This window comes from Scyliorhinus canicula, chromosome 10, assembly GCF_902713615.1.
Source record: "Scyliorhinus canicula chromosome 10, sScyCan1.1, whole genome shotgun sequence".
Taxonomy (NCBI): Eukaryota; Metazoa; Chordata; class Chondrichthyes; order Carcharhiniformes; family Scyliorhinidae; genus Scyliorhinus; species Scyliorhinus canicula.
The window spans coordinates 169705-183231 of NC_052155.1; the positions used below are offsets into that span (position 1 = coordinate 169705).

Sequence of the window (13527 nt, forward strand, 5' to 3'; positions counted from 1 at the left end):
GGAGCAGTCTCGATGGGCCGAATGGCCTCCTTCTGCACTGTAAATTCTATGATAATTCTATGATTAGAATATACAGGCGGTGGAATTCTCTGTGGGGAGTCACTTTCAGTTGTGCAGGCCTGCACCAGACTGGCTCTCAGACTCACTGAGATATTAGAATTCTCTACCTGAGAATTTGAAAGAGGTTTATCCGCCCTCTCCACCTATCAAACATGTGTCTGTTCTTTCTGCAGATCAAGATTAACTGCAATGAAGAGAAAGTAAAGGCCCTTTTCCAGACCTCCAGAGATCTCAGGTGAGAGAACATAAGAACATAAGAACTAGGAGCAGGAGTAGGCCATCTGGCCCCTCGAGCCTGCTCCGCCATTCAATTAGATCATGGCTGATCTCTTGTGGACTCAGCTCCACTTTCCGGCCCGAACACCATAACCCTTAATCCCTTTATTCTTCAAAAAACTATCTATCTTTACCTTAAAAACATGTAATGAAGGAGCCTCAACTGCTTCACTGGGCAAGGAATTCCATAGATTCACAACCCTTTGGGTGAAGAAGTTCCTCCTAAACTCAGTCCTAAATCTACTTCCCCTTATTTTGAGGCTATGTCCCCTAGTTCTGCTGTCACCCGCCAGTGGAAACAACCTGCCCGCATCTATCCTATCTATTCCCTTCATAATTTTAAATGTTTCTATAAGATCCCCCCTCATCCTTCTAAATTCCAACGAGTACAGTCCCAGTCTACTCAACCTCTCCTCATAATCCAATCCCTTCAGCTCTGGGATTAACCTAGTGAATCTCCTCAGCACACCCTCCAGCGCCAGTACGTCCTTTCTCAAGTAAGGAGACCAAAACTGAACACAATACTCCAGGTGTGGCCGCACTAACACCTTATACAATTGCAACATAACCTCCCTAGTCTTAAACTCCATCCCTCTAGCAATGAAGGACAAAATTCCATTTGCCTTCTTAATCACCTGTTGCACTTGTAAACCAACCTTCTGTGACTCATGCACTAGCACACCCAAGTCTCTCTGAACAGCGGCATGCTTTAATATTTTATTGTTTAAATAATAATCCCGTTTACTGTTATTCCTACCAAAATGGATAACCTCACATTTGTCAACATTGTATTCCATCTGCCAGACCCGAGCCCATTCACTTAACCTATCCAAATCCCTCTGCAGACTTCCAGTATCCTCTGCACTTTTCGCTTTACCACTCATCTTAGTGTCATCTGCAAACTTGGACACATTGCCCTTGGTCCCCAACTCCAAATCATCTATGTAAATTGTGAACAATTGTGGGCCCAACACGGATCCCAGAGGGACACCACTAGCTACTGATTGCCAACCAGAGAAACACCCATTTATCCCAACTCTTTGCTTTCTATTAATTAACCAATCCTCTATCCATGCTACTACTTTACCCTTAATGCCATGCATCTTTATCTTATGCAGCAACCTTTTGTGTGGCACCTTGTCAAAGGCTTTCTGGAAATCCAGATATACCACATCCATCGGCTCCCCGTTATCTACTGCACTGGTAATGTCCTCAAAAAATTCCACTAAATTAGTTAGGCACGACCTGCCCTTTATGAACCCATGCTGCGTCTGCCCAATGGGACAATTTCTATCCAGATGCCTCGCAATTTCTTCCTTAATGATAGATTCCAGCATCTTCCCTATTACCGAAGTTAAGCTCACTGGCCTATAATTTCCTGCTTTCTGCCTACCTCCTTTTTTAAACAGTGGCGTCACGTTTGCTAATTTCCAATCCACCGGGACCACCCCAGAGTCTAGTGAATTTCGGTAAATTATCACTAGTGCATCTGCAATTTCCCTAGCCATCTCTTTTAGCAATCTGGGATGCATTCCATCAGGGCCAGGAGACTTGTCTACCTTTAGCCCCATTAGCTTGCCCATCACTCCCTCCTTAGTGATAACAATCGTCTCAAGGTCCTCACCTGTCATAGCCTCATTTCTATCAGTCGCTGGCATGTTATTTGTGTCTTCCACTGTGAAGACCGACCCAAAAAACCTGTTCAGTTCCTCAGCCATTTCCTCATCTCCCATTATTAAAACTCCCTTCTCATCCTCTAAAGGACCAATATTTACCTTAGCCACTCTTTTTTGTCTTATATATTTGTAAAAACTTTTACTGTCTGTTTTTATATTCTGAGCAAGTTTACTCTCATACTCTATCTTACTCTTCTTTATAGCTTTTTTAGTAGCTTTCTGTTGCGCCCTAACGATTTCCCAGTCCTCTAATCTCCCAGCAATCTTTGCCACTTTATATGCTTTTTCCTTCAATTTGATACTCTCCCTTATTTCCTTAGATATCCACGGTCGATTTTCCCTCTTTCTTCCGTCCTTCCTTTTTGTTGGTATAAACCTTTGCTGAGCACTGTGAAAAATCGCTTGGAAGGTTCTCCACTGTTCCTCAACTGTTCCACCATAAAGTCTTAGCTCCCAGTCTACCTTAGCTAGTTCTTCTCTCATCCCCTTGTAATCTCCTTTGTTTAAACACAAAACACTAGTATTTGATTTTACTTTCTCACCCTCCATCTGTATTTTAAATTCCACCATATTGTGATCGCATCACTGTCCCTTCCCCAACCTTCCAAAGAGGTTAGCCTTTCACAGATCTGGCTGGAGGCTGTTTGCAGCCATTTGGTCACGTTACTTCCACAGGTTTCACCGTGCAGAGAGTTGTGACCTTCCAGTGGAACTTCACAGGCCAGCTAGAAGCCTTTTTAATCACCAGAGGGAGAGTACTTAGAACATAGAACAGTACAGCACAGAACAAGCCCTTCGGCCCTCAATGTTGTGCCGAGCCATGATCACCCTACTCAAACCCACGTATCCACCCTATACCCGTAACCCAACAACCTTAACCTTACTTTTATTAGGACACTACGGGCAATTTAGCATGGCCAATCCACCTAACCCGCACATCTTTGGACTGTAGAGTAGAGTCTTTGGAGAGTAGAGATGACTCGACCTGCTGGGAGTGGCCTTTCTGTTCCAGAAGTTTCTGAATGGCTCCAACAATCACAGGGCTGGGCCCAGATTCTCAGAAGAGCTGATTGGCTGCTTGCCAATCATGGGAAACGCCACGCAGCATACTGAATCAAGAGATCTGCCCAGTCAGTCCCAATAGCAGTCAGCAGGGCGGGGAGGGGGGGTTCAGTTCAAAACAATAAGGCTGCAATTTAAAAGCAAGGTTTACAATTCTAGGACAGCCAGTGAGGCAGGAATTAACCGGGGGAATTAACCGGGGGAAACAAGGATTGGAAAGATGTTCAAAGCAAATTACTGCAGATGCTGGAATCTGAAACAAATACAGAAAAACAGGTCAGATGGGGTTACTGGGTTATGGGATAGCATGGAGGCATAGGCTTAAGTAGGCTGCTCTTTCCACGTACCAGTGCAGACTCGATGGGCTGAATGGCATCTTTCTGCACTGTAAATTCTATGATTCTATGAAAATGTCCACACTTTTCACCCCACCAGCCTCCGCATTCAAAGAATAGCCCTCTGCCAGTTCCACCAACTCTTGCCCTCACTCCCCCTCTTAGCATTCCAAAGGAACCGATCTGCGTGGGGTAGTCTGATCCACTTCTCCATCACCCCAACACCTCACCCTCTTCCCACAGCACCTTTCCATGCAATAGCAGGAGGTGTAACACCTGCCCCTTTACCTCCTTCTTCTCACCATCACCATCACAGCTCCAGGATCCCAGGTTCGATTCCCAGCTTGGGTCACTGTCTGTGCGGAGTCTGCACGTTCTCCCTGTGTCTGTGTGGGTTTCCTCCGGGTGCTCCGGTTTCCTCCCACAAGTCCCAAAACACCTGCTGTTAGGTGAATTGGACATTCTGAATTCTCCCTCTGTGTACCCGAACAGGCACCGGAATGTGGCGACTAGGGGCTTTTCACAGTAACTTCATTACAGCGTTAATGTAAGCCTACTTGTGACAATAAAAATTATTATTAAAGGTTAAATAAAGAGTTTCCCAGAGCAGACTTTCTTTGATGGAACGTATCCATGCCAGCATAGAGTCAGTTAGCCAGGATGAGGGCAGGATTAACCAGGATGAGGACCGTAACACAGGAATTAGGAGATGTCGGCAATTCAGCCCTTTGAGCCTGGGCTCCACCATCAGCCCATAAGACACAGCAGCAGAATTAGGCCACTCGGCCCATCGAGTCTGCTCCGCCACCCAATCATGGCTGATATTTTCTCATCCCCATTCTCCTGCCTTCTCTCCATAACCTGATCTCCTTATTAATCAAGAACCTATCTATCTCTGTCATGAAGACACTCAGTGATTTGGCCTCCACAGCCTTCCGTGCGGCAAAGTTTTCCACAGATTCACCACCCTCTGGCTGAAGAAATTCTTCCTCATCTCTGTTTTAAAGGATCGTCCCTTTAGTCTGAGATTGTGTCCTCTGGTTCTAGTTTCTCCTACAAGTGGAAACATCCTCTCCACGTCCACTCCATCCAGGCCTCGCATTACCCTGTAAGTTTCAATAAGATCCCCCCTCATCCTTCTAAACTCCAAAGAGTAGAGACACAGAGTCCTCAACTGTTCCTCATACAACAAGTTCTTAATTCCAGGGATCATTCTCGTGAACCTCCTCTGGACCCTTTCCAAGGCCAGCACATCCTTCCTTAGATACGGGGCCCAAAACTGCTCACAATACTCCAAATGGGGTCTGACCAGAGCCTTATACAGCCTCAGAAGTACATCCCTGGTCCCTTGTATTCTAGCCCTCTTGACATGAATGCTAACATTGCATTTGCCTTCCTAACTGCCGACTGAACCGACGTTAACCTTAAGAGAATTGTGAACAAGGACTCCCAAGTCCCTTTGTGCTTCTGCTTTCCGAAGCATTTCCCCATTTAGAAAATAATTCATGCCTCCATTCCTCCTTCCAAAGTGCATAACCTCACACTTTTCCACATTGTATTCCATCTGCCACTTCATTGCCCACTCTCCTAGCCTGTCCAAGTCCTTCTGCAGCCTCCCTGCTTCCTCAATACTACCTGTCCCTCTACAGATCTTTATACCATCTGCAAACTTAGCAACAGTGTCTTCAGTTCCTTCTTCCAGACCTTTAATGTATATTGTGAAAAGTTGTGGTCCCAGCACCGACCCCTGAGGCACACCACTGGTCACCTGCTGCCATCCTGAAAACGATCCCTTTATCCCCACTCTCTGCCTTCTGCCAGTCAGCCAATCCTCTATCCATGCCAGGATCTTACCCTTAACACCTGGTCTCAAATCCACCTGCCCACCTGTTCCCCATATCACTTTTGCCTGTATTTTTTATCAGAAATATATATGTGTCTCCTCATTGAAACCACAGTAAGGACTGTGAAGTGATACCAAGCAAGCAGCTGGCTGACCCACATCCTTTTACAGGTCCACAGCGCCTCCCTGGAAAGCCAAGGAGCAGAAATAATTGGCAATCAATTCCTTTCGAGAGCTAAGGGGAAGTTGAATGGAAAACCTGTAGGGATTCTGCATCCACAGATGTTCGCAAAAACCAACCAGTTCATCAAGCCAATAATGTATCACACTCTAATTCTAAAAGTAGAGATGGAAAGTATAAATCCGGAAAGCACAAATCATGTCCATCCGTATTGCTAATTGTGGATGCAGGTGGCGATGAGGAGGTACAGGTTGTTATCTCAGGAATAGTGCCTCTCGAGTCAATGAACTCTGAGGGTCTGACCCCTCAGCTGTACTTCTTGCCGAAGGTGGCCAGTGAATCTGAGGAGACAATGTCCATCTGGAAGGGCTGAAAAAACGTATTGGTGAAAAGTGAACCCAATTCTAGAATTCTCTGATTCTTCGGGGGACCTAATTGAGGTCGACAAAATTATGAGAGGTATGGACAGGGTGGATAGCAACAAGCTTTTTCCAAGAGTAGGTGCGTCAGTTACAAGGGGTCACAATTTCAAGGTGAGAGGGGGAAAGTTTAAGGGAGATGTGCGTGGAAAGTTTTTTACGCAGAGGGTGGTGGGTGCCTGGAATGCTTTGCCAGCAGAGGTGGTAGAGGCGGGCACGATAGCATCATTTAAGATGCATCTGGACAGATATATGAACGGGCGGGAACAGAGGGAAGTAGATCCTTGGAAAATAGGCGACAGGTTTAGATAAAGGATCTGGATCGGCGCAGGCTGGGAGGGCCGAAGGGCCTGTTCCTGTGCTGTAATTTTCTTTGTTCTTTGTTCTATTCGGATTGGAATGGATTGGATTTGTTTATTGTCACGTGCACCAAGGTACAGTGAAAAGTATTTTTCTGAGAGCAACTCAAACAGATCATTAAGTACATGGGAAGAAAAGGGAATAAAAGAAAATACATAATAGGGCAACACAAGGTACACAATGCAAATACATAAGCACTGACATCAGATGAAGCACACGGGGTGTAGTGTTAATGAGATCAGTCCATAAGAGGGTCATTTAGGAGACTGGTAACAGCGGGGAAGAAGCTGTTTTTGAGTCTGTTTGTACGTGTTCTCAGACTTCTGTATCTCCTGCCCGATGGAAGAAGTTGGAAGAGTGAGTAAGCCGGGTGGGAGGGGTCTTGATTATGCTGCCCGCTTTCCCCAGGCAACGGGAGGTGTAGATGGAGTCAATGGATGGGAGGCAGGTTTGTGTGATGGACTGGGCGGTATTCACGACTCTCTGAAGTTCCTTGCGGTCCTGGGCCGAGCAGTTGCCATACCAGGCTGTGATGCAGCCCGATAGGATGCTTTCTATAGTGCATCTGTAAAAGTTGGTGAGAGTTAATGGACATGCTGAATTTCCTTAGTTTCCTGAGGAAGTATAGGTGCTGTTGTGCTTTCTTGGTGATAGCATCGACGTGAGTGGACCAGGATAGATTTTTGGTGATGTGCACCCCTGGGGATTTGAAACTGCTAACCATCTCCACCTCTGCCCCGTTGATGCTGACAGGGGTGTGTACAGTACTTTGCTTCCTGAAGTCAATGACCAGCTCTTTAGTTTTGCTGGCATTGAGGGAGAGATTGTTGTCGCTACACCACTCCACTAGGTTCTCTATCTCCCTCCTGTATTCAGACGCGTCGTTATTCGAGATCCAGCCCACTATGGTCGCATTGTCAGCAAACTTGTAGATGGAGTTGGAATCAAATTTTGCCACGCAGTCGTGTGTGTACAGGGAGTAGAGTAGAAGGAGAAGAGTAGGGGGCTAAGTACGCAGCCTTGCGGGGCACCGGTATTCCAACACTTCTCCCTGTGTTGACCCTCCTGCTCGTAGCTTTGCTGTTGGAGGTCTCAGACATTTGGTTGACTGTTTAATGGGTAATCAGGAAACACTGACGGTATTCCAGGAGTGACCGAAAGAAACAGATATAGCACAGGTATCCCCCCCCCCCCACCCCCACACACCACAGGAATCCCCCCCCCCCACACACACCACAGGTATCCCCCCCCCCCTACACACCACAGGAATCCCTCCCCCTACACACCACAGGAATCCCCCCCCCCCTACACACCACAGGAATCCCCCCCCCCTTACACACCACAGGAATCCCCCCCCCCCCTTACACACCACAGGAATCCCCCCCCCTACACACCACAGGAATCCCTCCCACTACACACCACAGGAACCCCCCCCCCCTTACACACCACAGGAATCCCCCCCCCCTTACACACCACAGGAATCCCCCCCCCTTACACACCACAGGAATCCCCCCCCCCTTACACACCACAGGAATCCCCCCCCTTACACACCACAGTAATCCCCCCCCTCCCCCTACACACCACAGGAATCCCCCCCCCCTACACACCACAGGAATCCCCCCCCCTTACATACCACAGGAATCCCCCCCCCCTTACACACCACAGGAATCCCCCCCCTTACACACCACAGGAATCCCCCCCCCCTTACACACCACAGGAACCCCCCCCCCCCTACACACCACAGGAATCCCCCCCCCTTACACACCAGAGGTATCCCTCCCCCTACACACCACAGGAATCCCCCCACCCTTACACACCACAGGTATCCCCCCCCCCCCCCTTACACACCACAGGTATTCCCCCCCCCCCTACACGCCACAGGAATCCCCCCCCCTACACACCACAGGAATCACCCCCCACCTTATACACCACAGGAATCTCCCCCCCCCTAAACACCACAGGAATCCCCCCCCCCTACACACCACAGGAATCACCCCCCCCCCCCCCCCCCACCTTACACACCACAGGAATCCTCCCCCCCCCCCTACACACCACAGGAATCACCCCCCCCCCCCACCTTACACACCACAGGAATCCCCCCCACCTTACACACCACAGGAATCTCCCCCCCCCTTACACACCACAGGAATCCCCCCCCTACACACCACAGGAATCTCCCCTCCCCCTCCACACCACAGGATTTCCCCCCCCCCCCCCCCCCCCCCCCCCCCCCAAGTGAGGAACCAGCTTCCCAGTTGCTCTGCTCACCTGCACACTCGGTCAGGTTACACATTCTGGATTCAATCATTTGGCCTTTGCAGCTTTTCCCTCCAAACAGGGGCCCATGGGATGCTCGGTATCGATTTTGTACTGGAGAAATGCAGGAACAGTTTGACCACTCACTCCACAGGCCCAAGTCACAGTGCACTGGGAAGAAAAATACACAGAAATCATAGAATCATAGAGAGATACATCACAGAACAGGCCCTTCGGCCCACGATGTTGTGCCGAACTTTTGTCCTAGGTTAATCATAGATCATAGAATTTTGGACACTAAGGGCAATTTATCATGGCCAATCCACCCAACCTGCACATCTTTGGAATGTGGGAGGAAACCAGAGAACCCGGAGGAAACCCACGCACACACGGGAAGGATGTGCAGACTCCGCACAGACAGTGACCCAAGTCGGAATCGAACCTGGGACCCTGGAGCTGTGAAGCAATTGTGCTATCCACAATGCTACTGTGCTGCCCTTAAGAACAAATTAATCTACACTCCATCATTCTACCATAATCCATCTACCTATCCAATAGACGCTTGAAGGTCCCTCATGTTTCCGACTCAACTACTTCCACAGGCAGTGCATTCCATGCCCCCACTACTCTCTGGGTAAAGAACCTACCTCTGACATCCCCCCTATATCTTCCACCATTCACCATAAATTTATGTCCCCTTGTAATGGTGTGTTCCACCCGGGGAAAAGGTCTCTGACTGTCTACTCTATCTATTCCCCTGATCATTTTATAAACCTCTATCAAGTCGCCACTCATCCTTCTCCGTTCTAACGAGAAAAGGCCTAGCACCCTCAACGTTTCCTCGTAAGACCTACTCTCCATTCCAGGCAACATCCTGGTAAATCTCCTTTCCACCTTTTCCAAAGCTTCCACATCCTTCCTAAAATGAGGTGACCAGAACTGCACACAGTACTCCAAATATGGCTTGACCAAGGTTTTGTACAGCTGCATCATCGCCTCACGGCTCTTAAATTCAATCCCTCTGCTGATGAACGCTAGCACACCATAGGCCTTCTTCACAGCTCTATCCACTTGAGTGGCAACTTTCAAAGAACTATGAACATAGACCCCAAGATCTCTCTGCTCCTCCACATTGCCAAGAACCCTACCGTTAACCCTGCATCTATTCTATCTATTCCCTTCATAATTTTAAATGTTTCTATAAGATCCCCCTCATCCTTCTAAATTCCAACGAGTACAGTCCCAGTCTACTCAACCTCTCCTCATAATCCAACCCCTTCAGCTCTGGGATTAACCTCGTGAATCTCCTCTGCACACCCTCCACTGCCAGTACATCCTTTCTCAAGTAAGGAGACCAAAACTGAACACAATACTCCAGGTGTGGCCTCACTAACACCTTATACAATTGCAACATAACCTCCCTAGTCTTAAACTCCATCCCTCTAGCAATGAAGGACAAAATTCCATTTGCCTTCTTAATCACCTGTTGCACCTGTAAACCAACTTTCTGTGACTCATGCACCAGCACACCCAGGTCTCTCTGCACAGCGGCATGCTTTAATATTTTATCGTTCAAATAATAACCCCGTTTGCTGTTATTCCTACCAAAATGGATAACCTCACATTTGTCAACATTGTATTCCATCTGCCAGACCCTAGCCCATTCACTTAACCTATCCAAATCCCTCTGCAGACTTCCAGTATCCTCTGCACTTTTCGCTTTACCACTCATCTTAGTGTCATCTTCAAACTGGGACACATTGCCCTTGGTCCCCAACTCCAAATCATCTATGTAAATTGTGAACAATTGTGGGCCCAACACGGATCCCTGAGGGACACCACTAGCTACTGATTGCCAACCAGAGAAACACCCATTAATCCCTACTCTTTGCTTTCTATTAATTAACCAATCCTCTATCCATGCTACTACTTTACCCTTAATGCCATGCATCTTTATCTTATGCAGCAACCTTTTGTGTGGCACCTTGTCAAAGGCTTTCTGGAAATCCAGATATACCACATCCATTGGCTCCCCGTTATCTACTGCACTGGTAATGTCCTCAAAAAATTCCGCTAAATTAGTTAGGCACGACCTGCCCTTTATGAACCCATGCTGCATCTGCCCAATTGGACAATTTCTATCCAGATGCCTCGCTATTTCTTCCTTGACGATAGATTCCAGCATCTTCCCTACTACCGAAGTTAAGCTCACTGGCCTATAATTTCCTGCTCTCTGCCTACCTCCTTTTTTAAACAGTAGTGTCACGTTTGCTAATTTCCAATCCACCGGGACCACCACAGAGTCTAGTGAATTTCGGTAAATTATCACTAGTGCATCTGCAATTTCCCTAGCCATCTCTTTTAGCACTCTGGGATGCATTCCATCAGGGCCAGGAGACTTGTCTACCTTTAGCCCCATTAGCTTGTCCATCACTCCCTCCTTAGTGATAACAATCCTCTCAAGGTCCTCACCTGTCATAGCCTCATTTCTATCAGTCGCTGGCATGTTATTTGTGTCTTCCACTGTGAAGACCGACCCAAAAAACCTGTTCAGTTCCTCAGCCATTTCCTCATCTCCCATTATTAAAACTCCCTTCTCGTCCTCTAAAGGACCAATATTTACCTTAGCCACTCTTTTTTGTTTTATATGTTTGTAAAAACTTTTACTGTCTGTTTTTATATTCTGAGCAAGTTTACTCTCATACTCTATCTTAATCCTTAGAGCTTTTTTAGTAGCTTTCTGTTGCCCCCTAAAGATTTCCCAGTCCTCTAGTCTCCCACCAATCTTTGCCACTTTATATGCTTTTTCCTTCAATTTGATACTCTCCCTTATTTCCTTAGATATCCACGGTCGATTTTCCCTCTTTCTACTGTCCTTCCTTTTTGTTGGTATAAACCTTTGCTGAGCACTGTGAAAAATCGCTTGGAAGGTTCTCCACTGTCCCTCAACTGTTCCACCATAAAGTCTTTGCTCCCAGTCTACCTTAGCTAGTTCTTCTCTCATCCCAATGTAATCTCCTTTGTTTAAACCCAAAACACTAGTATTTGATTTTACTTTCTCACCCTCCATCTGTATTTTAAATTCCACCATATTGTGATCACTCCTTCCGAGAGGATCCCTAACTATGAGGTCATGAATCAATCCTGTCTCATTACACAGGACAAGATCTAGGACCGCTTGTTCCCTCATAGGTTCCATTACATACTGTTCTAGGAAACTATCGCGGATACATTCTATAAACTCCTCTTCAAGGTTTCCTTGACCGACCTGGTTAAACCAATCGACATGTAGATTAAAATCCCCCATGATAACTGCTGTACCATTTCTACATGCATCAGTTATTTCTTTGTTTATTGCCTGCCCCACCATAACGTTACTATTTGGTGGCCAATAGACTACTCCTATCGGTTACTTTTTCGCCTTACTATTCCTGATTTCCACCCAAATGGATTCAACCTTATCCTCCATAGCACCGATGTCATCCCTTACTATTGCCCGGATGTCATCCTTAAATAACAGAGCAACACCACCTCCCTTACCACCCACTCTGTCCTTCCGAATAGTTTGATACCCTCGGATATTTAACTCCCAGTCGTGACCATCCTTTAACCATGTTTCAGTAATGGTCACTAAATCATAGTCATTCACGATGATTTGTGCCATCAACTCATTTATTTTATTCCGAATACTACGAGCATTCAGGTAGAGTACACTTATGTTGGTTTTTTTACCTCTGTTTTGAATCTTAACATCTCCAGTTTTATTCCTTTTAGTATTACTGGGCCTATTCACTGAGCTCCCCTCAGTCACTGTACCTTGTACTGTCGCCCTTTTTGATTTTTGACTATGGCTTCTCTGCCTTGCACTTTTCCCCTTACTTCCTTTTGCTTTTGTCCCTGTTTTACTACCCTCCAACTTCCTGCATCGGTTCCCATCCCCCTGCCACATTAGTTTAAACCCTCCCCAACAGCTCTACGGTATATTTCCCCTCTATGTTAGACCTACAAAAATGCATGACCTCATATTTGTCCGGATTAAACTCCATTTGCCATTTCTTTGCATCAGTCTCCAACCTATCTATGTCCTGCTGTATCCTCTGACAATCCTCAACACTATCTGCCACTCCACCAACCTTGGTGTGATCCTCAAACTTACTAATCAGACCGGCTACATTTTCCACCAAATTGTTTATGTACACCACAAACAACAGAGGCCCCAGCACCGATCCCTGTGGAACACCACCAGTTACAACCTTCCATTCAGAAAAACACCCTCCTACTGCTACCCTGTGCCTTCTGTGACTGAGCCAGTTCTGTATCCATCTTGCGACCTCACCCATGATCCTTTGTGACTTCACCTTTTGTACCAGTCTGCCATAAAGCACCGAGTCAAAGGCTTTACTGAAGTCCATGTGTAGAGGACTATGGGCCAAATGCGGGCAATTGGGACTAGCTGAGTCCCAATGCTGGGCAACATGGACAAGTTGGGCCGAAGGGCCTGTTCCATGCTGTAAACCTCGACGACTCTATGACTGAGGTTCTTTGTTTGCAGGAGATTAAGAGAAAAAGTGATAGAATCAGATCACTGGATGGCTACAGTGCAGGAGGCTATTTAGCCCATTATTTCCATGCTAGCCCTTTGTAAGAGCCACGCCGCTATTCTCACTTCCCAACCGTACCCCGCAGATGCTTATCCAATTTCCTTTTTGTAAAATTCATTGAAGTGAGTGTTTACCTTACTCAATTAAACATCTCTAATTCTAATCTCGGTCTCATCCAGCAAACTAATCAGAAAGTTCTTTCCAAGAACTGGTACAGGAGCAATGGGACTGAAGCTGTGGATTCTCCAAGGGGCAGTTCCCACAAATTCCAATCTTGGAATAATCATTCTCCAATCTCATTAATTCATCAGAATATGTGGATTATTTAGCAAATGTTGTGTTTCACATTTCCATTTCTCGATGTGTCAGCTGTTTGCCACTTTGACCCAAAATGTTTGTCTGACTCTTTCCAAAGATGAAGAAACTGGACCACTCAATGAGCATGAATAACCGGCAGC

At 46.7% G+C, this 13527-nt stretch overlaps 1 protein-coding gene across 1 annotated transcript in view; it reads right to left on the minus strand.

Annotated features, from left to right (window-relative positions):
• scospondin (subcommissural organ spondin) overlaps positions 1-13527 on the minus strand; it is a 443172-nt gene that overhangs the window by 136276 nt on the left and 293369 nt on the right. The window contains exon 35 of the mRNA XM_038810430.1: positions 8481-8639. Coding sequence (XP_038666358.1) covers positions 8481-8639 — 159 coding nt within the window. The remainder of the gene's footprint in view (positions 1-8480; positions 8640-13527) is intronic.